Source organism: Oncorhynchus keta, chromosome 34, assembly GCF_023373465.1.
Source record: "Oncorhynchus keta strain PuntledgeMale-10-30-2019 chromosome 34, Oket_V2, whole genome shotgun sequence".
Taxonomy (NCBI): domain Eukaryota; kingdom Metazoa; phylum Chordata; class Actinopteri; order Salmoniformes; family Salmonidae; genus Oncorhynchus; species Oncorhynchus keta.
In genome coordinates this window covers 45419316-45440403 of record NC_068454.1, presented here as the reverse complement: position 1 = coordinate 45440403, position 21088 = coordinate 45419316, and the positions used below count along the sequence as shown (strand labels likewise).

The 21088-nt window shown below is 43.0% G+C and overlaps 1 protein-coding gene across 1 annotated transcript in view; it reads left to right on the top strand.

The window, feature by feature from the left end:
• Window positions 1–658: 658 nt before the first annotated feature.
• Window positions 659–21088, top strand: part of LOC118367201 (caveolae-associated protein 2) — a 28781-nt gene continuing 8351 nt past the window's right edge. Inside the window, exon 1 of the mRNA XM_035750352.2 lies at window positions 659–1377. Coding sequence (XP_035606245.1) covers window positions 826–1377 — 552 coding nt within the window. The 5' untranslated portion in view covers window positions 659–825. The remainder of the gene's footprint in view (window positions 1378–21088) is intronic.

Below are 21088 nucleotides of genomic sequence, written 5' to 3'. Positions count from 1 at the left end.
GCCAGGTCTTACTCTGTCTTACTCATTCTTATCTAATATACTACGGGTATGACGAAACATTTATTTGTACTCTTCTAATTACGTTGATAACCAGTTTATAATAGCGTTAAGGCACCTCGGGGGTTTGTAGTATATGGCCAATATACCATGGCTAAGGGCTGTATCCAGGCACGCATTGCATTTGGACTAAGAACAACCCTTAGCTATGGTATATTGGTCATATGCCACACCCCCACACCCAGGTCTTACTGCTTAATCAAACAACTCTGAACTCTGCAAACAAACTACAAACAAACCTGATCCTGGGAGAGAGACAGGCACACTGGCATAAACAAATACACAACATCAGAAATGCTCATTGTATCAAATTGCCACTCAAACAGACTTTCCAGATTAATTCATGCGAACGGACAGGCATTGAGAGCAGTCACATGAACACTCACAGTGGCAATCTCTGGCGTAATTTTCTACCAGCAATTTAGGGCTAGACCTGTTACCAGGACAACCATGCCCCTCCCCTCTGGCTTTGGAGGAGGTTTTTAGAAGGGAGAAGAAAAGTGGGTGTGTGCAATACAACTCTTGCTCTACTACACATTGTAAAAAAAATATTTTAAAAAAGGGGAGGGGACACCAAAATAACCAAGAGGAGAGAATCCTTCTTCCCTTCTCAGTCCTTCTCTGGAGCAACAACAACAACAACGTCAACTAACTGACAGAGACTCTTCACATCTCAGAACAAGTCAGTCCACATTTCCCTCCACTTCTAGCCCTCTAACTTACTTAAACACTTCAAAAGAGGACATTTAACCCCTCCACCCTGTGGCCATGGGAGAAGACTCATCGCACGCCGAGCGCAGCAGCAACAGCAGCAGCATTTTGGTCAACCCCCAGCAGTACCAGGCACAGCAAGACAACATGGACCTACTGGTGTCCAGCTTCAGCCCGAGCCCAGCTCCCTCGTCCCCCACCCACACCCTCTCCAGGCTGGGCTTGAAAACCCCTGGGAGCCTCGGGCCTGGAAGTCCCACCAGTCCCACTGCCAAGGACCAGGTGAGCGCCATCACAGTGGTGGCTCTACTCGACAAGCTGGTCAACATGCTGGAGGCAGTGCAGGAGAACCAGCAGCGCATGGAGTTGCGTCAGGCCGACCTGGAGGGAGCTGTACGAGGGGTCCAGGGTGACGTGACCCGCCTTTCCAAGAACCACACCAGCACATCCAACAGCGTGAACAAGCTGCTAGAGCGCTCACACAAGGTCAACACCCACATGAAGGAGGTGCGGGAGCGGCTGGACAAGCAGGCGTCACAGGTGAAGAGGCTGGAGGCCAACCATGGACACCTGCTAAAGAGGAACCACTTCAAAGTTCTCATCTTCCAGGTAGGGATGGAGGGGCGGATGGAGGGATGGGTTGGATGGATGAGCTTTTGTGTAAGGGGAATAAGGGAAAGGCCGAAGCGAGGAATGTGTAAGGGTGCGTAATGGGGAAGGGGGTTGTGAGTGTGTGAGGGTGAGAGAGTATTGAGATATTTTTTTCATTATCTGTGTAGGGGTTGTGAAAAAAGAAGGGGAAGAATGTTAAATCTGTTAAAAGTATTTGTTTGTTTGTGTGCATGTGTGCCAATTGTGTGAGAGGGAGAACAGAATGTCAGGTTTGTGAGAATGTTGAAAGTATAGATTGTTTGTGTGTGTGTGTGTGTGTGTGTGTGTGTGTGTGTGTGTGTGTGTGTGTGTGTGTGTGTGTGTGTGTGTGTGTGTGTGTGTGTGTGTGTGTGTGTGTGTGTGTGTGTGTGTGTGTGTGTGTGTGTGTGTGCGTGCATGCGTGAAAGCTAGTGTGCACATTGGGAGTTAATGCAAGGGTATGTAAGAGTGCAGCCTACTCTGTATGTTTGCGTTCTGTGTAGCTGCAATGGGCCTGTGGCAGCTGTGTGAAAGTGTGTGAGAGGGAGAAGCAGGATCATCAAATCAAATGAATCTTTATTATTATTTCAGACATGCAAATAATAATAGTATTAGACATGCAATGCAATGTGCTTCACAGGAAAAAAACATAAAACGCAATGAAAAAAGAAATGTTAATATTTACAACACAACAAACAACAGGATAAAAAACAAAAGAACAACAATAAAAACTGAATGACTAAATAGCACCTTTAAGGAAAAGCAAAACTAAAAAGGTGTGTTTTAAGATATTTTAGAATTACGTGTACAGTTTTAGCCCCCTTAGGTTCTCTAGTTCATGGTGGGAAAACTACAGTATAAAGGGAGTGGTGTTTTGAAGAACTCCATAGGATATGAGAGAGGGAGAGGGAGTGTGTGTGTGTGTGTGTGTGTGTGTGTGTGTGTGTGTGTGTGTGTGTGTGTGTGTGTGTGTGTGTGTGTGTGTGTGTGTGTGTGTGTGTGTGTGTGTGTGTGTGTGTGTGTGTGTGTGTGTGTGTGTGTGTGGTTCAGAGGGTAGTACTCTAGATCTGTTGACAAACACACATTATGCATAATGATCTCAAATGTAGTTCAATTAGATTTATGCATTTACATTGAGTGACTTTGTCTTGCTTGTCCTCCTCTGAAGTTAAAAAATGTATTACTTGTTACACAAAATATATTTCTATTAGTAATTGTGTTAATGAAATTGAAATTTCCCAATTTTCTGATCATACAATATAGCTCAGTATCTTTTAAGTTCGTCTTTATCAAGGGTGCCAATAATTTTGCTTTCAGGATAATTATCTGGTTTCAGCTGAAGCAATCTGCTGTCACTATACATTATATATGAAATAATAATTAATCTATAATATTATAATATAAACATGTATAGGAATTGAACAGCAAGACAACATTTAGCATTATTAGTGTCATGCTGAGCCACATAAAAGGTGTGATCAGGTGAATTCGTTTTTTTTATATTTTTATTCTACCCCCTTTTCTCCCCAATTGTTAGTAATTACTATCTTGTCTCATCGCTAAAACTCCCGTACGGGCTCGGGAGAGACGAAGGTCGAAAGCCATGCGTCCTCAGAAACACAACCCAACCAAGCCAGGGCGGTTCTTAACACAGCGCGCATCCAACGCGGAAGCCAGCTGCACCAATGTGTCGGAGGAAACACTGTGCACCTGGCGACCTTGGTTAGCGTGCACTGCGCCCGGCCCGCCACAGGAGTCGTTGGTGCGTGATGAGACAAGGATATCCCTACCGGCCAAGCCCTCCCTAACCCGGAGGACACTAGGCCAATTGTGTGTCGCCCCGCGGGCCTCCCGGCCTCGGCCGGCTGCGACAGAGCCTGGGCGCGAACCCAGAGTCTTTGGTGGCACAGCTAGCGCTGTAATGCAGTGCCCTAGACCACTGCACCCGGGAGGTGATTTTAATAGTATTTGCATAGTGTTTCCCAACCTTACTCTTTGCTCAGTCCTAGCTCCATTATACCAAATATACTGAATCATTGTGTGGCCAGTATATTCTCTAATGATTGGATAGGGCTCGATATGTGTTCAGTTAGGAAAAGGGTGAGCCATATTGACACAGGCTAAGTCCTAAGAGCTCCTAGGAACTGGTCTTATCTGGTTACCCAGGTACTACCGCTGTTGTTCAATAGCAACAGGTGCAAATACTGCACATTGGCTCAAACTGCCCAGACTCTAGTCTAATGGTTGTGCATTTATAGTTGATTATCCACAGGTATTTCCTATAGTTGTTCTTTCTGTGTATTTCTGTGTTTCTCTAGAGTTGTCCTCTCTCTTTGTAAATCTATCTCGCTCTTTCTCTCTCGCTGGCTGTTCCTGAACCAATTAACCATAAGCATGTGAGCAGCCTCGCCACAAACCACCTATCATTATCATTTGAACGTGCAGCTATTCCTCCTTTCTCAGAAACCATCAGAGGATGCCATTCTGTCACACACCTATACAAAGAACACGCTATGAGTCACAAACAACGCGACTCACTGATAAGGCATTTCAATTCTAACTCCACGCCCCTGAGCTCTCTTTTGTCTCTTATTTGCTCCTGGCCTAGAACATGTCTCCCCTCTGACTGACGGATTTCTCCACGTATTAATTGAGAACACACATTGCTCTGTACATGCCACCAGAGGTGGAAATGCCGCCATGCCGCTCCTAAGGGCGCTCAGTAGATATCCACCGCTCTGGGCCAAAGGAGCACTGACCAGCGCTGCCATGGATAGGCTGACAGGTCCCTGCCGCTCGGCTGCTTTTCTCTACGTAACTAGCTTTAACGAGGCCGGGGGAAACTGTAGTCCTTAATTACTGCAATTTGGCCCATTGTTTGTTTGTGTTTGTGCTCCAGCGCTTTTCCTGTCTCCATATTCTTCCCTTCCCAGCCACGGAGAAGTATTTCAATGTCATGTGATAGTTTCTGTTTGTGACAAAGTAAGTTGTTGATTTAAGGGAGGTGAAAGGTCTTGGATTGGCAAGAGGGTAAATGTTCATTTATATTAAAATGGGAAACAGGGATAGTGACACAATCGTGGTATGCAACACACTTTGCTGGGCAGTTCACATTTGTGTGTGTGTGTGTTTGTGCATGAGTGTGCGTGCACGTGCATGCGTCCCTGCATGTGTGCAGGCATCTGTTGTGTGTGCATGCATGCGTCCGTGTGTGTGCATGCATGTGTGCAACTTTCAAGATAAGTAGTAGGATTGGCAAGGTGGTATGGGAAGGGAAGTCCTCTGAGAGCTCATTAGTGTTTATGGGACATTTAATCATTGAGAGGCATGGAGTGACAACAAGAGTGACGGCCTTCTATCACACACACTATCAAAACACATTTAAATCCAAATGCATTGAATGAAAACACACTTCATAACCAAACTAAACATGCTGCATCACTAAAACAATACACAGCCTCGTCGAAAGACGTTCTATAACACATTTGACTCAAGCAATTTTGTATTACAATGTATTCGTGCAGGAGAACGCATGGCTGAAGTTGTGGGATCTTTGATCTTTCACATTTTATCTGTCATTGTGATGTGTACGCTGGGAGTTGGGAAGCAAGTTTAGGTAATCTTGAATAAATAAATTCTGCTGAGGCACGGGAACCTGTCGAGCCAGCTGATGCGCAGGAATGTGATGAGTAGGCTGAGGCATGGGAGCCTGACGAGCCGGCTGAGGCATGGGAGCCTGACGAACTGGCTGAGGCATGGGAGCCTGCCGAGCCTACCGAGTCTTGTGAACCTGTCGAGCCAGCTGAGGCATGGAAGCCTGTCGAGCTAGCTGAGGCTTCCTCTGTAGACTCGGCAACGGATGCTTGACGGGCCAACCGGGTCTTGTAAATCTGATGTGCTGGCTGAGGCATGGAAGCCTGACAAGCCAGCTGAGGCATCCCCGGTTGCTCCGTTGGCGACAACCGGATCAGATGTCAGCTACACTAAAAAATAAATTAAAAAAACACTCCCTAATGCTTCCCTTTGGGGAGGCGTTATTCTGTAACTTGTACCCTGGGAGTCGGGAAGCAAGTTCAGGGAAGCTTTAATAAATAAATTAACATAGAACAAAAGAAACACAGGTAGCATACAGACATGAACAATGGAACGGAAACAATAACGCCTAGGGAAAGAACCAAAGGGAGTGACATATGTAGGCAAGGTAATCAGGCAGGTGATGGAGCCCAGGTCAGTCTGATGAGGTGCTGGTGTGCGTAGCGATGGTGATAGGTGTGCATAATAATGAGCACCATGGTGACCTCGTGTGCCGGAGAGGTAGTATACGTGACAGTCATTACTATTTTAACTAACATACTGGACTTGAACCGTTGCATTCTATAAGTAAGAAGGAAACACTTTGGCACCATATACTTAAAAATAATCTGACCATGCAGCTCATCAAATCGAAAAGTTCAGTAGGCAGCTTTAATTCATTAATTAATTCAGTTTTATTTTGTAAGCTAACAGACTTTTTACTGCCATTGTGACAAAACTCATGACCAAAGGTTTCTAGGCTTGTCACCATTGGTGGCAGTGAGTGAGCACCTGTATTTGTCACGCCTGCTCCCGCTCTCCCTCTCTAGCGCTCGAGGTGGCCAGACTGCCTACCATTACGCACACCTGTCACCTTCGTTATGCGAACCTGCGCCTCATTGGACCCACCTAAGCTCCATCATTATTAGATTGCCTCCACTTTATCTGTCTGTTTCCTCTGTTTCATCCCCGTGTCAGCATTGATGTTGTGACTTTGTCCCCTGTCCAGACGCTGTTCCTGTCCTGTTTCATGTTTGTAGTTTATTACTGCTTCATGTCTCCACCGTCAATCCACCATCAATCTTCACAGTATTAGGGATTATTTAACAGTTCTTACACAGTTTTTTTTCTTCCATTTTTTTTACACCTGATTCAACTCATTAGTCTTAAACCTCTTGAAACTAGGGGGCACTATTTAAAAAATAATAATAAATAACCTTCCCAAAGTAAACGGGCTATTGTGTCAAGACAAGATGCTAGAATATGCATATAATTGACAGCTTATGATAGAAAACACTCTAAAGTTACCAAAACTGTAAAAATATTGTCTGTGAGTATAACAGAACTGATATTGCAGGCGAAAGCCTCAGAAAAATCCAATCAGGAAGTGACTCATGTTTTGAAAGATCTGCGTTCTGATGCGTCCCTATTGAGCAGTGAATGGGATATCAACCAGATTCCTTTTTCTATGTATTTCCCAAGGTGTCTAAAGCATTTTGACATAGTTTCACGCCTTTATGTCGAAGAATGAGCATAAACAACTACATTGCGGAAGTGGCCAGCTGAGTGCTCTCAGAGTAATTCTTCCGTAATAGACAGAGGTAGCTATTTTTCCTCCCGGTCTTACTGAAAATACAGCTGTCCAAGTTGATATATTATCAAATATATATTTTAAAAATACCTTGAGGATTGATTATAACAACCTTTGCCATGTTTCTGTCGATATTATGGAGCTAATTTGGAATATTTTTCACCGTTGTCGTGACCGCAATTTCCGGTCTAATTCTCAGCCAAACGTGAAGAACTTACGGAGCTATTTCGGCTACAAAAATAATATTTATGGAAAAGGGGAACATTTGCTATCTAACTGGGAGTCTCGTGAGTGAAAACATCCGAAGCTCATCAAAGGTAAACGATTTAATTTGATTGCTTTTCTGATTTTCGTGACCAGGTTGCCTGCTGCTAGCTAGGCATAATGCTATGCTAGGCTATCGATAAACTTACACAAATGCTTGTCTTCCTTTGGCTGTAAAGCATAATTTCAATTTGAGATGACAGGGTGACTAACAAAAGGCTAAGCTGTGTTTCAATATATTTCACTTGTGATTTCATGAATATGAATATTTTCTAGTAATATTTTTTGTCTGTTACTTTATGCTAATTTAGTGTCAGTTGATGACAATTCTCCCGGATCCGGGAGCGGTAGTTCCAAGGGGTTTTAAAGACCATGTTCCAAATACTTAGAAATCCACGCTTCCCTCCTTGTTTCCTTAAAATAAGCACAACTCTTTAAGTGACTGGATAGGTACAAATCCCATACCTTATTTTGAGCCAGTTTCACACAGCAGGAAAATATTATTATTATAAAAAAATATATATTGTTATGTGACTATAATTATTCGATATTTTTATAGCGATTGATACATTTTTCATTAGTGCAAATCAAGTCTGACATTTTAAATGAGAAATTACGAACTTTAGAAGCTTTTTAAAAGCTTAAATACACTACAAGTGTAAGGTTCTGTAATTATTTTCTTAGTCAACCTTGTGTTCTGTTTCGTTGTGTTCTTGATCGTAGCCCTGTTTCTTTGTGTTCTTGAACGTAGGATTAGGATCTCCATCAGCCGCTGCAAAAGCATCAGCTACTCTTCCTGGGGTCCACATGAAACAAGACATAATATATAGTGCAGAACATTATTAGTCAAGGACTGAAATACATCAATTTAAAACATCACACATAGCCTACATATCAGTACGTACAAACAATGTCTAGGTCTAATACATAGTACAGTGTAAATTAATCATAAAATATATAAAATGGCTGTTCACCGTCCGTGTTCACCGTCCTTAATAGTTTTTTTTTAAACTGGTTTTATTGCTAGCTTGAGTTACCTAGGGTGGCAGAGAGTTCCATGCAGTAATGACTCTATTTAATACTGTGCGTTTTCCAGCCTCTGTTCTGGACCTGGGGAATGTGAAGAAACATCTGGTTGCGTGTCTTGTGTTGTACCGATGAATGTCTGAACTGTGTGCCAACTGCTTGAACAGACAGTTCGGTACCTTCAATACATCAATACCTAGCACAAAGACAAGTAGTGATGCAGTCAATCTCTCCTCAACTTTGAGTTACTGACAGTTTCCAATTTACTTATGTCCTTCTTTGACCACATAGCCAGGCAGTAGTCCAGGTGCGACAAAACTACAGTAGGGCCTGTAGGACCTGTCTGGTCGACTGAGATGTCAAGAGCCACAGCAACGCCCTATCATGAACATACCTCTTCCCATTTTAGAAACCATTGAGTTTGTATTTTTTGACCATGAAAGCTTACTTTCTAAAGTACGATTACAACAAGTCTCCTCAACTTGCTCAATAGCCACATTATTTAATTCTTTAATATCTAAACAAGGCTTAGCGTTCAGCGAGTGATTTGTCCCAAAAATGTAGCTTTTAGTAGCTTTTAGCCTATTGCTAATTCCCCATTCTAAAACTGACTGGAGCTCTATGTTAAGTGTCTGTTATTTGTTTTACTGATGCAGTCATCGTGTATACTGTTGAGTTGTCAGTGTACATAGACACACAGACTTTATTCAAGGTTAGTTGGGGGTCATTTGTAAAAACAATAATGGCCCTAGCCGGCTGCCCTGTGGTACACCACACTCAAATTAATTTGCATGAGAGAGGCTTCCATTAACAAAAACCCCCTGTGTTCTATTAGATAGGTAACTCCCAATACATAATAAGGCAGAGGATGTAAATCTATAACACCTACATTTTGTTCAGCAATATGTTGGTATCAATGACATCAAAAGCTGCACTGATGTCTAATAAAACAGCTCCCTCAATCTTCTTACGATCAATTTATTTCAGCCAATCATCAGTCATTTGTGTCAGCGCTGAGCATGTTGAGTGTGATCATTAAAGACATCTTTCACAATCATTGACACAAAAACAAATGTATTGTTCAGATATAATTTATAATTTATTTATAGGTGTACTGTAATCAAATGAAACAAATTAAAGAAACAATGTTTAGCAGGCACTACTTTGCATTTTGGCCATATGTTCTCAAACTTTGCAGTAAATGTCCTCATTGTTCATCCACCTGGGGAAAAAAACATTTTGTTATTGTTAATCCAAGCTTGAGATAGATCTGGAATGATGTCATTGCATGCCTCATCAATGCCCTGAAGGAGGGTGGTACGCTCAATGGGATGGCAATCATACATCTTCCACCAGTATTGTTGTAACGGGATTCTTCTGTTGAAGGAGAAGTGGACCAAAACGCAGCGTGGTTATTGTGATACATCTAATAAAGATGAAAATAGAACAATATATAAAAAACAAGAAACCGTGAAAAAAAACGAAAACAGCCCTATCTGGTGTAACAAACACAAAGACAGGAATAATCACCCACAACACCCAACACCAAACAGGCTACCTAAATATGGTTCCCAATCAGAGACAATGACTAACACCTGCCTCTGATTGAGAACCATATCAGGCCAAACACAGAAACAGATAAACAACATAGAATGCCCACTCAGATCACACCCTGACCAAATAAAACATAGAAACATACAAAGCAAACTATGGTCAGGGTGTGACAATTGTAATCATCATATATTGTATTTTACAGTATTGCATTCTACTTATGTATTGTACTGGTTCTGTAAGTGACTCAGTTTGAATGGCACTACCAACACCAGTTGTTGGTTCGATTCCCACTGGGGTCACACATGGAAATATGTGGACTAGATAAAAGTGTCTGCTTTGTAAATGTCATATATTACGGTATTACATTACTGTATTGACCAATGTAATTTTAGTAAAGCAGTGTGAACCCCATCTTAATTTGGATACATGATATAGTGTAGACGTTAGTACATGTGTTATTCTAAGTATGCATAGTCAACTCTACAGCGTCTATGTTATACAGCAAATCTATTTCCACAGGTCCAAGCACAGAACCAAAACTGTCTTGAGGGTATATCCATGAATTGTGTGTGTGTGTGTGTGTGTGTGTGTGTGTGTGTGTGTGTGTGTGTGTGTGTGTGTGTGTGTGTGTGTGTGTGTGTGTGTGTGTGTGTGTGTGTGTGTGTGTGTGTGTGTGTGTGTGTGTGTGCTTGCGTGCGTGTGTGCGTGCCTACATCTCAAAGGTGTTATGTTTCAGTGGGCAGGGCTCACGTACAAATACCCTCTCCTTTCAATAATTTTGGTTTTGTCTCTCTCTCAAACAACAAAGCCTTTTGTTTCCTTATCCCCCGATGTGCATGGATGAGTTTTGTTCAGTGACAGCTTCCGCAACATGAATGTGGGCCTTGAATCCCAACACTGTGTTGTGTTCATAGTCACCAAACGGAAGAAAACAGACTGAAACAGGGAGGGACTATGACTCATTTTCATTTTCTGTTGCAAAATCCCCAAAACTCTAAAAAATGATGTGTGCCCTAATCTATTGAACATGATCCTGTTTCTGTCATGACACCTAATATGTCTGTCCCTGTCTGTGGAGCCAGATAGACCTGCAGACTTAAATGACCAAATATGTTTGTTTACCCTGTGGCTCCTCCCTTTGTTATCATTCTTATTTTCCCTTTGTGGTTCATTCCTCTGTTAATCTCCCTCTTTTTGAACAGGCTACGGTGAGAGAAGAGTCCAAAAAAAGAATGAGGGTAGGAGAGAGTGAGAGAGAGAGAGAGAGAGAGAGAGAGAGAGAGAGAGAGAGAGAGAGAGAGAGAGAGAGAGAGGGGTGGAAAATAGAGAGTTAAAGAGAAAAAAAGACATCAGAGAGAGAGGTGGACAGAGTTAAAGAGCTGAAAAGAAAAGTTCAGGAATAGAAAAAGGGAAGGAGGTATGTGAAGGCAATTTCTGAAGGCAATATGTAAAGGCGTGCGTAACTTGTGCCAGTGAAGTCAGACGCAGGAGAGCAGAACTAGGTAATAGCCGGAGCAGTTTAGTACAAAACCAACGACATAAAAATAACCATCATGGGTACAAAACCCGACATGCACCAGTAACAAATGTGCACAAGCACGACAAACAAACACTTCTACACAAAGACATGGGGGGGAACAGAGGGTTAAATACACAACACTTAATGAGGGAAATGAGAACCAGGTGTGTAGGAAAACAAGACAAAAAAAATGGAAAACGAAAAATGGATCTATGGCTAGAAAACCAGTAAAGCCGACCACCGAACACCGCCTGAACAAGGAGAGGAACCAACTTCGCTGGAAGTTGTGACACAATTAGACTAAATGAAAACACAAGGAGAGGTTGATATAAAGTATTTACTGTTCTTTTTTTTATTGTTTATTACAATTTGGTTTATCTATTTCATTTGCTTTGGCAATGTAAATATATGTTTCCCATGCCAATAAAGCCCCTTAAATTGAAATTGAAATTGAGAGTGAGAGAGCGAGAGGCTTCTTTAATGTATTTTTCTTGAGGAGTGTTAGTTTTTTTTACCCTGAGTCCTGCTCTTTTGCCTTTCACCAATTCAGGTTTGACAACTATAGGCGTCTCACTGTTTCAGTCTCCTAAGACATTGTGCATACTGCCAATGGCTGTCAATGATTCCTTGTGTGCATAGGTGGTTTGACAACCCCAGGTTACTTTGTTGCACTCAGGGATGTGCATAAATGACAAAATATAATTAGAAAATACAATTACAAAATACCATAAAGATCAATGTATCAAAATAAACTGTAGAATGCATGTATTTTGTAGTGTATTTCATAAAAATACATGTATTTTGCATTTTAAAATACAAAAATAAATGTGCAAGTAGCCAGCCCAAACAGCAAAAACATTCTCAGTGTCACGCCCTGACCTTAGAGAGCCGTATTATTTCCCTATTTGGTTAGGTCAGGGTGTGATGTGGGGTGGGCATTCTATGTTTTGTTATTCTATGATTTTGTATTTCTATGTTTTGGCCGGGTATGGTTCTCAATCAGGGACAGCTGTCTATAGTTGTCTCTGATTGGGAACCATACTTAGGTAGGCCTTTTCCCTCCTTTCTCTGTGGGAAGATAACTTTGTTTGTGGCACATAGCCCGTAAGCTTCACTGTTGTTTTGTATTGTTTATTGTTTTTGTCTGCGTCATTTCTAAATAAAAGGAATATGTATGCTCACCACTTTATGCTTTGGTCCACTTCCTTTGACGGCCATGAGAGAACTTCCCACCACAAACGGACCAAGCAGCGTGGTAAGGAGGAATGGACGTGGGAGGACATTTTGAATTGCAAGGGATCATGGACATGGGAGGAGATCCTGGCCGGAAAGGATCGCCTGCCGTGGGAGCAGATAGAAGCAGAGAGGAAGGCGAAGCCAGCTGGTAAAGGGGTCCAGCGTTATGAGGGAACACGGCTAGCAAGGAAGAGAGGCAGCCCCACCCAAAACATGTTGGGGGGGGGACACGGGGAGTTTGGCTAAGTCAGGTTGGAGACCTGAGCCAACTCCCTGTGCTTATCGTGGCGAGCGTCGTACTGGTCAGGCACCTTGTTATGCGGTGGAGCGCACGATGTCTCCAGTGCGCGTTCACAGCCCGGTGCGTTACATCCCAGCTCCCCGCATCTGCCGGGCTAGGGTGAGCATCCAGCCAGGACGGATTCTGCCGGCTCAGCGCGCCTAGTCTCCAGTGCGTCTCTTCGGCCCAGGATATCCTGCGCCAGCTCTGCGCACTGTGTCTCCGGTACGTCTGCACAGCCCAGTGCATCCTGTGCCAGCATCCCCGCATTTGCAGGGTGAAGATAACCACCCAGCCAGGACGGGTTGTGCAGGCTCTAAGCTGGAGACCTCCAGTGCGCCTCCACAGCCCATTGTATCTGGTGCCTCGGCCGAGGACAAAGCCTCCAGTATGTCTCCTGTACCTGCGTGCAGAACTAAGCCTCCTGTATGTATCCCCAGCCTGGTAAGTCCTGTGGCAGCTCCCAGAGCCAGGCCTCCTGTGTGTCTTTCCACTCCAGCGATGATCCATGGCATGAAGCCTCCAGTGATGATCCATGGTAAGAAGCCACCAGTGATGATCCATGGCATGAAGCCTCCAGTGAAGATCCATGGCAAGAAGCCTCTAGTGATGATCCATGGCACGAAGCCTCCAGTGAAGATCCATGGCAAGAAGCCTCTAGTGATGATCCATGGCACGAAGCCTCCAGTGATGATCCATAGTAAGAAGCCTCCAGTGATGATCCATGGCACGAAGCCACCAGTGATGATCCATGGCACGAAGCCACCAGTGGTGATCCATGGCACGAAGCCTCCAGTGAGGAGTCATGGCACGAAGCTTCCAACGAAGGTCTCCAGTCCGGAGCCTCCAACGACGGTCTCCAGTCCGGAGCCCCCAGCGACAGCCTTCAGTCCGGAGCCCCCAGTGAGGGCCTCAAGTCCAGGGCCTGCAACGAGGGTGCCCAGTCTGGGGCCAGCGGCGAAGGTCCCCAGTCTGGGGCCCGTGGAGAGGGTCCCCACACCAGAGGCGCCACCAAAGCGGGGTGAGCCGGAGGTGGAGCGGGTTCTACATCCCGCACCAGAGCCGCCAACGCGGATAGATGCTCACCTGGACCCTCCCCTATAGGTTCAGGTTTTGCGGCAGGAGCCCACACCTTTGGGGGGGGACCTTCACGCCCTGACCTTAGAGAGCCGTTTTATTTGGTTGTGATGTGGGGTGGGCATTCTGCTTTGTTCTTCTATGATTTTGTATTTCTATGTTTTGGCTGGGTATGGTTCTCAATCAGGGACAGCTGTTTATCGCTGTCTGTGATTGGGAACCATACTTAGGTGGCCCTTTTCCCTCCTTTCCTTGTGGGACGTTAACTTTGTTTGTGGCAAATAGCCCGTAAGCTTTGCGGTTGTTTTGTATTGTTTATTGTGTTTGTCGGCGTCATTTCTAAATAAAAGCAATATGTACGCTCACCACGCTGTGCTTCGGTCCACTTCCAGTAACAGTTACAGAAACGTTTTACTTGCTATGACTATGTTATGTTGTTGTTTATCTCCCTTTGTTGAGCAAGTCAATCTGTCTGCTAACTGACAAAAATTTAAATGTATATACTAAAATGAACTACAAAGCCCATTGGGTATTACCAGAGCCATGTATTTAGAGGAGTGGTCACCAACCTTTTCTGATTCAAGAGGCAACCTGAGATCGACCACTCAGATTTTTTTAAACAGAACTAAAAACGTCATAATGGCAGAGTTTGTACCTTCAAACACATGAAATGGTTCAAAATGGGAACAACGGCGTGCAGGACAGCTGAATTGGGTGCACCTAATGCCAACAGCGCGAGACTAATTAGAAATATAGGAAGGCAAGGCTTTAGTGTTGGGTTTTTACAGAAATGTTTGGCGATTGACAGAATGCCTTGGATGTGAATGTCCATAGAAATATGTATTTTGAAATACCAATTACAGCTCTCGAAAGTATCTTGTTACAAAATACATTGGACTGTAGTTCAGCCCAGTTTAATACCAATTACAAAATACTCAGAAGTAATTGAAATACATATTTCAAGTACATGCAACAGAAATACTGCCCATCTCTGGTTGTGCTTTCACTTCTCTATTGAAACATTATCACCGAAGGGACAGTATAAACGTAATGGAAACGAGCCCAAGCTATTGTATTATTCAATAAATACTTAAGAAATACCTTCTTTTGAACCAAGCTAAGTCCATCTGTATGCTGTGAGGGCTAGAATGCAACAGTTTAGTTAATATATCAAGATATAAATTTTTATTTTGCATTAACGGTAAAGGAAAAGAGTCCCTATAGACCCATAACTCCCAGACGTGTGTGTGTCATGACTATTACGCACACACACGGCTAGCAATTTGGTTACGTTCCACATACAGGTGGTGACTTTTATAAAAGGGATCACAGAATCGAATTGGTGGAGAAGAGGTGACTGGGGGAGACCAGCGAGGGATCAAACCAAGCCATAGAGTTAGGAAAGAGAAAACCATTGTCATTTTTCAGTGTCCTCAATCCAGATGGAGTTATCTTGCTTCTCTTTGACATTTGAATCGTGGCACAGGCAGCCATTCATCCACACTCTCAGGACAAAGTCTCAAGGTCCAAATGTTAGGGGCTGAGGAAAGCAAAAACAATAGCCCACTTTTACTGTTTTTTATTCCAACCAACTAGGGCTCGAGACAATTCTTGGAGTTCTCTGCTTCGATTTGACATTTGACCTCACATAGACGTTTCCAAGTAAAGTCCAAGTAAACAATGCAACAATCAAGAACTACTCTGACAAAAAAAAGTGTATTATCTCCATAGCTGCTTATCGACACAATGGCCATGATATACGCCCACGCCATTGTCCTGAAACAATGCTAAGAACAGAACAAGTTCAACGTGCAAAATGGCTAACAAGATTAGCATAGGCATCCCATAGCTTGGCATGGCAACAGGATGCTTTGAGGCCACTCTATGCACCGGCATTGAGTTGGTTAACACGTTAGCAGCTTGAGGTTGGAGTTGAATTGGGCATTGTATTTTTGTAATTGCATAAGCTCAGTCATGCCTTTTTTTTTTGTCCCATTCGGTAGTGGTGGGGAAGATGCCCTGAAACATGTTGTGCCATCCTGTGTGGTCACTTAATGGGTAGGCATGATGAGTCATTATGTTGTATTGACTTGAAATACGGCAAACTACATGAGCGTGACATAAAACCTAGGATGCTTCATATCAAGTCTATAACAGTTGTCTTCAGTAGACATGCTAATCTGTCTTTACCTCAGTTCATATTGGCTGTTCAATCAGAAAACCATCATGTGACGGGGGTTGTTTTGCCAGTGTGTGTGTCTGTGTGTCTTTGTGTCTTTGTGTGTGTGTGCGTGCTTGCTTGCATGTACTGATATGTGTGTGTATCCCCTGTTCATTGTTTTGCCAGTGTGTGTGCCCATGTGTGTTAACCTATTTCCCTTTTCCCCTGGTCATGTACTGTATGTTGTACTAAGGTAACAGCCAATCACATGGCTGATCTCTCCAAACGCCAAACGACAGAAACCCATTTCCTTCCTTCCTACGGCCCTGGTGACACGGGGGAATAAATGTTACATAACACTGGGCTTTACCCAGTGGAATCCCACAATGCTTTGTGGCAGGCTAATCAAAGCACATGCAGATGAAGTCAAATTTCCATGGATAGAGGCTCAGGGAAGAGGCTCCAGGTTTGTTATTTTCCCAGGACAAGGGGATGTGATGACACTAATGTCGGGAGGGGGAGGAGGTGGCTGTGTAGATAAAGTGGAAATGAAGGGACTGAGATGGAGGAAGGGTAAAAAGGTGAAGAAAAAAGAGAGTGACATAAATACAGAGAGACAGAGATAGTGAGAAGAGAAGTGCGTTCGAAATGAGTTAGATGACTTTTGGTTTGTGCCCAAGTTGTGTGTCGAGTCCATCCCTTTAGGGGATGCGTTAATACGTTTGTTTGAATGTGCATTGAGCCTTCTTCCTCTCAATCCATTCAAACCACACAATAACAGGGCAATCAACCAAGTGTCTCTGAGGACTCAGACTTAGTTTGTCTTAGTTTCTCTGTTGTCTTCTTTCTCCTTTGAGCACCTCCCATGCCTCTCTCCTGAAATTGTGTGTGCGTGTGTGTGTGTTAAGTAAGTGATGTGACGTGGTGCCCTCTCGTTGCGGAAGTCCCCAGTAGGCACGTGACTCATTGTGCCAACCCACCTGTGCCAACCGCTGCCCCATGGGAATCAACCTCCTAGTAGATTTTTGGAGGGCTCAGAAAATACACCTGTTCTCCATAGAGACCACATGAAGTCAATGTATGAGGCCCAAATGGCACCCTGTTCCATATAGGGTTATATTCCCTATACACACCTGACTAAATATGGAATAGGGTGTCATTTGGCAGCCCCTTCAAAACGCATAGACCCTCGTTTCATGGCTTGTTTTCATGTTTTCATGTGGTTCGATGTTAAGACAGGGCTTTGTTTTAAATGTAGGCTATGAAATCTGGGTAAGGGAAATGTTAAGCTAATGTATTACCCTAGAGATAGTTAATATACCGGTAGGCTAGGTGAGCTAGACGGATAATGCAATCCCGAGAATACACACAAGCATACACAGACATATGCACAGGCACACACCCACACACACACTCAATAGAAGGAAAGACAGTACTTTAAGTGTGCCTCTTGAATGACTTGAGATCCAAAATATTTTTGTTGATGTTGTGTCACAGTATCAAAAGGGAACGTAGACGGAAGTGGCTTGTTGTTGCCAGACTCCTTGATGATCTCATCAAGCCAGTGATGACACTATCGTGCCACACCCATACTTCTTCTAAAGAACATAAAGAGTATGCAGGATTGGCTTACATTGCCCCCTTCATCAACTCAGAGTAGCTAGTCTGTCTATCTCAGGGGACCTTTCTGAAGAGCTGCAGTATACTGGGTGTACAGGCGTTTTATCCAGCTCTGCTCAAACAAAGTTTAGTTAATATAATCAGGTTTGTTGCATCAGGGTTGGAACAATTACGTTTAGATTAGTGAAGAAAAAGATCTCAATGATCGTGTAGGCCGTCATTGTAAATAAGAATTTGTTCTTAAACTGACTTGCCTAGTTAAATAAAGGTTCAATACATTTTTTTAAAGAAATGACACACACACACAATTATTGTAGGGCTCCTGAGTGGCGCAGCAGTCTAAAGGCACTGCATCTCCGTGTACAGCGACAGAATTCAGAACATGGGCCGTTCTTACAGTATCCTCCCTGTACACCAAGTCAGAACCATATGATAAATAAAGGGGCCATATAAGCAAAGAATGAAAGCGCTTAGAAAATTCAATGAAGACATTTCTCTAAAACAGGCTATTGGCTACATGTCCACCACCAAGTCAGAACAGTAGAATCAGTTAGGCGGGGGAAAGGGACCAAATTACACATGGGATACTAACAGCTTACTACACAACATACACTTAGAATTACTTTCTTAGCTGCAGTATACATCTCTCCCTGGCATATTACATCAGCATCATACAAGCTATTTTTGGACTCCCCTTGTGCTGTGGTGACTTGAACAGCAAGGAGGCGCGGCAATCCTTCATGGGCAAATGTTGTCATCAAACTTTGTCATCAAGGTCTGGCATTCTCTGGATTCATGGTATTTTCAAGACAACTGTGAAGACTGAACATAAACAAGGTTGAATCAGGACATCAGTGATCTTCATGTCGGAGCTCTAGAAGGTGGTCCGAGTTCCCAACTTGGAATTCCGAGTTGGATGACCGTTCAAAACGTATTTTCCCAGTCGGAGCTCAGTTTTTTTCGTGTTCTCAGTCGTCTTGAACTCACTTTAGTCTGAGATTTCCCAGTTCCAAGTTTCCAGTTCTTTTGAACACAGCAGAAGTCATGCTGGATTGACAGCATGGGTAATGTATTCAACCTTGGGGCGGCAGGGTAGCCTAGTGGTTAGAGCGTTGGACTAGTAACCGGAAGGTTGTAAGTTCAGATCCCCAAGCTGACAAGGTACAAATCTGTCGTTCTGCCCCTGAACAGGCAGTTAACCCACTGTTCCTAGGTCGTCATTGAAAATAATATTTTTTTCTTAACTGACTTGCCTAGTTAAATAAATTAAAAATTAAAACATTTTCTGTCCCTTCATGTTGAATGTTTATCCTTTTAAGCTTGGAAAACACACCCTTAAACCCAGACTTGGACAACATAGTGCTGATTCCTTCCAAACCACTCATTGTTGATTTTGCGAATTCCAACTTCTTGTGTAATGTTTATATCCAATATTCGATGAGCACCGATACGTTTTATCTATAATTTCTCTTCATAATGTCTCTTCTTTTGACAAGGATTGAAAAGGATTTGCCAGTATATTTTTCGACTTGATTCATGATTATGACTGCTAGCTTGCTAGCTAAGATTTGGATGGTATGTTGACATGATCAGTCCAATCAAAGCTACGGTAGATATAATATGATTTGACGTCCTTTTATCTGTGGCCAGTGACATTGAGCCTTCTCGGAAGGGCACTTCTAATGTAAATCTATGGCAGCACCCACGGGGCTTGCATTTTCAAGCTCTACCCATAGATGTTGCAGTGTCCCCATGAGTGACAGAGCACTGAGCCAATCACGCCGCAACTAGAGAACATTACCAACCCCTACGCTCTAAATTTTCCGCTGGCTGCCCCACCACCACAGAAAGCCCTGAGCTAGGCTGAAACACCTGCATTTTGGAGCTGGCTTGCTCAAGAAAGCAAAAAAGAGAACATGTTTGCATGGAACTATTAACTCTATTTTTTGTTTTTCATTGTTTGCATAACGACATGTGACATGTATTAATGCCAAAGTAACATGCTAAACAGGCCCACCTACCCTGAATGACGGGTCACCACTGAACATGTTAATACAATTTTGAATTCGGAGCGACAGTTGGAAGGATAAGTATGGGTGTGGCACTCGATATGTTTGTCATCTCTGCGCTGAAATGGGGACAGTTGCTTCTTTTCATCAACAGCAGGAAGGAGAAATGGAGGGAAGGGAGTGGATGGTTGACAAGAAGGAAGGAAAGAGGGAGAACAGGTTAACCCAGTGAGGTCTGTTTGAAACTAGACCTGTGCCCTGAGGTGCTAACTAGGGCTGTGGCGGTCATGAAATTTTGTCAGTCGGTGATTGTCAAGCAAATAACTGCTGGTCTCATGGTAATTGAGACATGAATTAACATAAACATATTTAGCATCTCCTGGCTTCCACGCATAACCTACAAGCCACTGATGCAGACCTTTGTAACATCTACATTTAAAAAAGTATAATACATCAATTTAATATACACAATCACAATAAATCCATTATTTATTTTAGACAGACCTAAAGAAACATGATATGAAGAAAATGTAGTCTACTTCAGAATAACAGTATACCATACTCTGAGTTGTCCTTATTTTAGGCCCTGATATGGCTATGATATATGTGACCTACCGGCTCAATTCGGTCCTATGTAATAACATTTTTTTTTTTAAATAATAATTTATTGGATAAAAGTAGAAACTCCGAGCTATAAAATGTCATACCACACACCATCGTTGAAGAACAATGGGAAAGTAATTCTGCTTTGAAAGTTTATAAACTTTCACCTCACTTTTATATTTGTTTACACCTACTGGGGGCTCTTCTTTGACTACACCCATTCAGCGTCATTCACATCCTCTTAAGCTTTAGCCCCACCCATCTCTTTAAGGATTCACATGTGAGGCTGAGGAGCAGGGTTGATCCGAGCAATCTGTCCTAACAACAGCAGTCAAGCCCCAAAGCTAACTGGCTAACATTGGCTAGCTTGCTAGCTACTTCCAGACAACAATGAGACAACAGCTCACTGACCATTTTACTCACCCTAGCAGAGCTGGTTAGGCTGTTTTTATGTTATCTTGAACGTTGGTGACTGCAACTGTGCTGTTGGCAACAATTTAGTTATGCTTTTTTTTTGCCAACATTCACTGTGACACCGGCCATATTCAACAGGTGTTAAGCGTTTGTAAATTTATCAGTTATTCTGAGTTCTGGCACACTCAGACAAGAGTTCTCTGAAATCAGAATAGATAGCCAGAGTGAATGTATCAGCTACGTCTATCAACAGTTGTTGCAGTGACATCATGAACATTCTATTGAAATGGTTATTTGCATAGTGGAGTCTTTTGTTAAGACATGTAATTAGCTAGATAGCTAAACAATGAACCATATTCCCAACTAGTGACTTTACTACCCTGCATGAATCTGCAGGTAGCTAACCAACCAGGTTCAATGTTAGCCAGCTAATATTAGGCTATACCTAACCAAGCAAATGGCTCTGAAATACGAATAATATTACTACACAGATCATACACGTAAGGTTAGCTTTAACTTGAAATTAAAATGACTTTGACAAAAT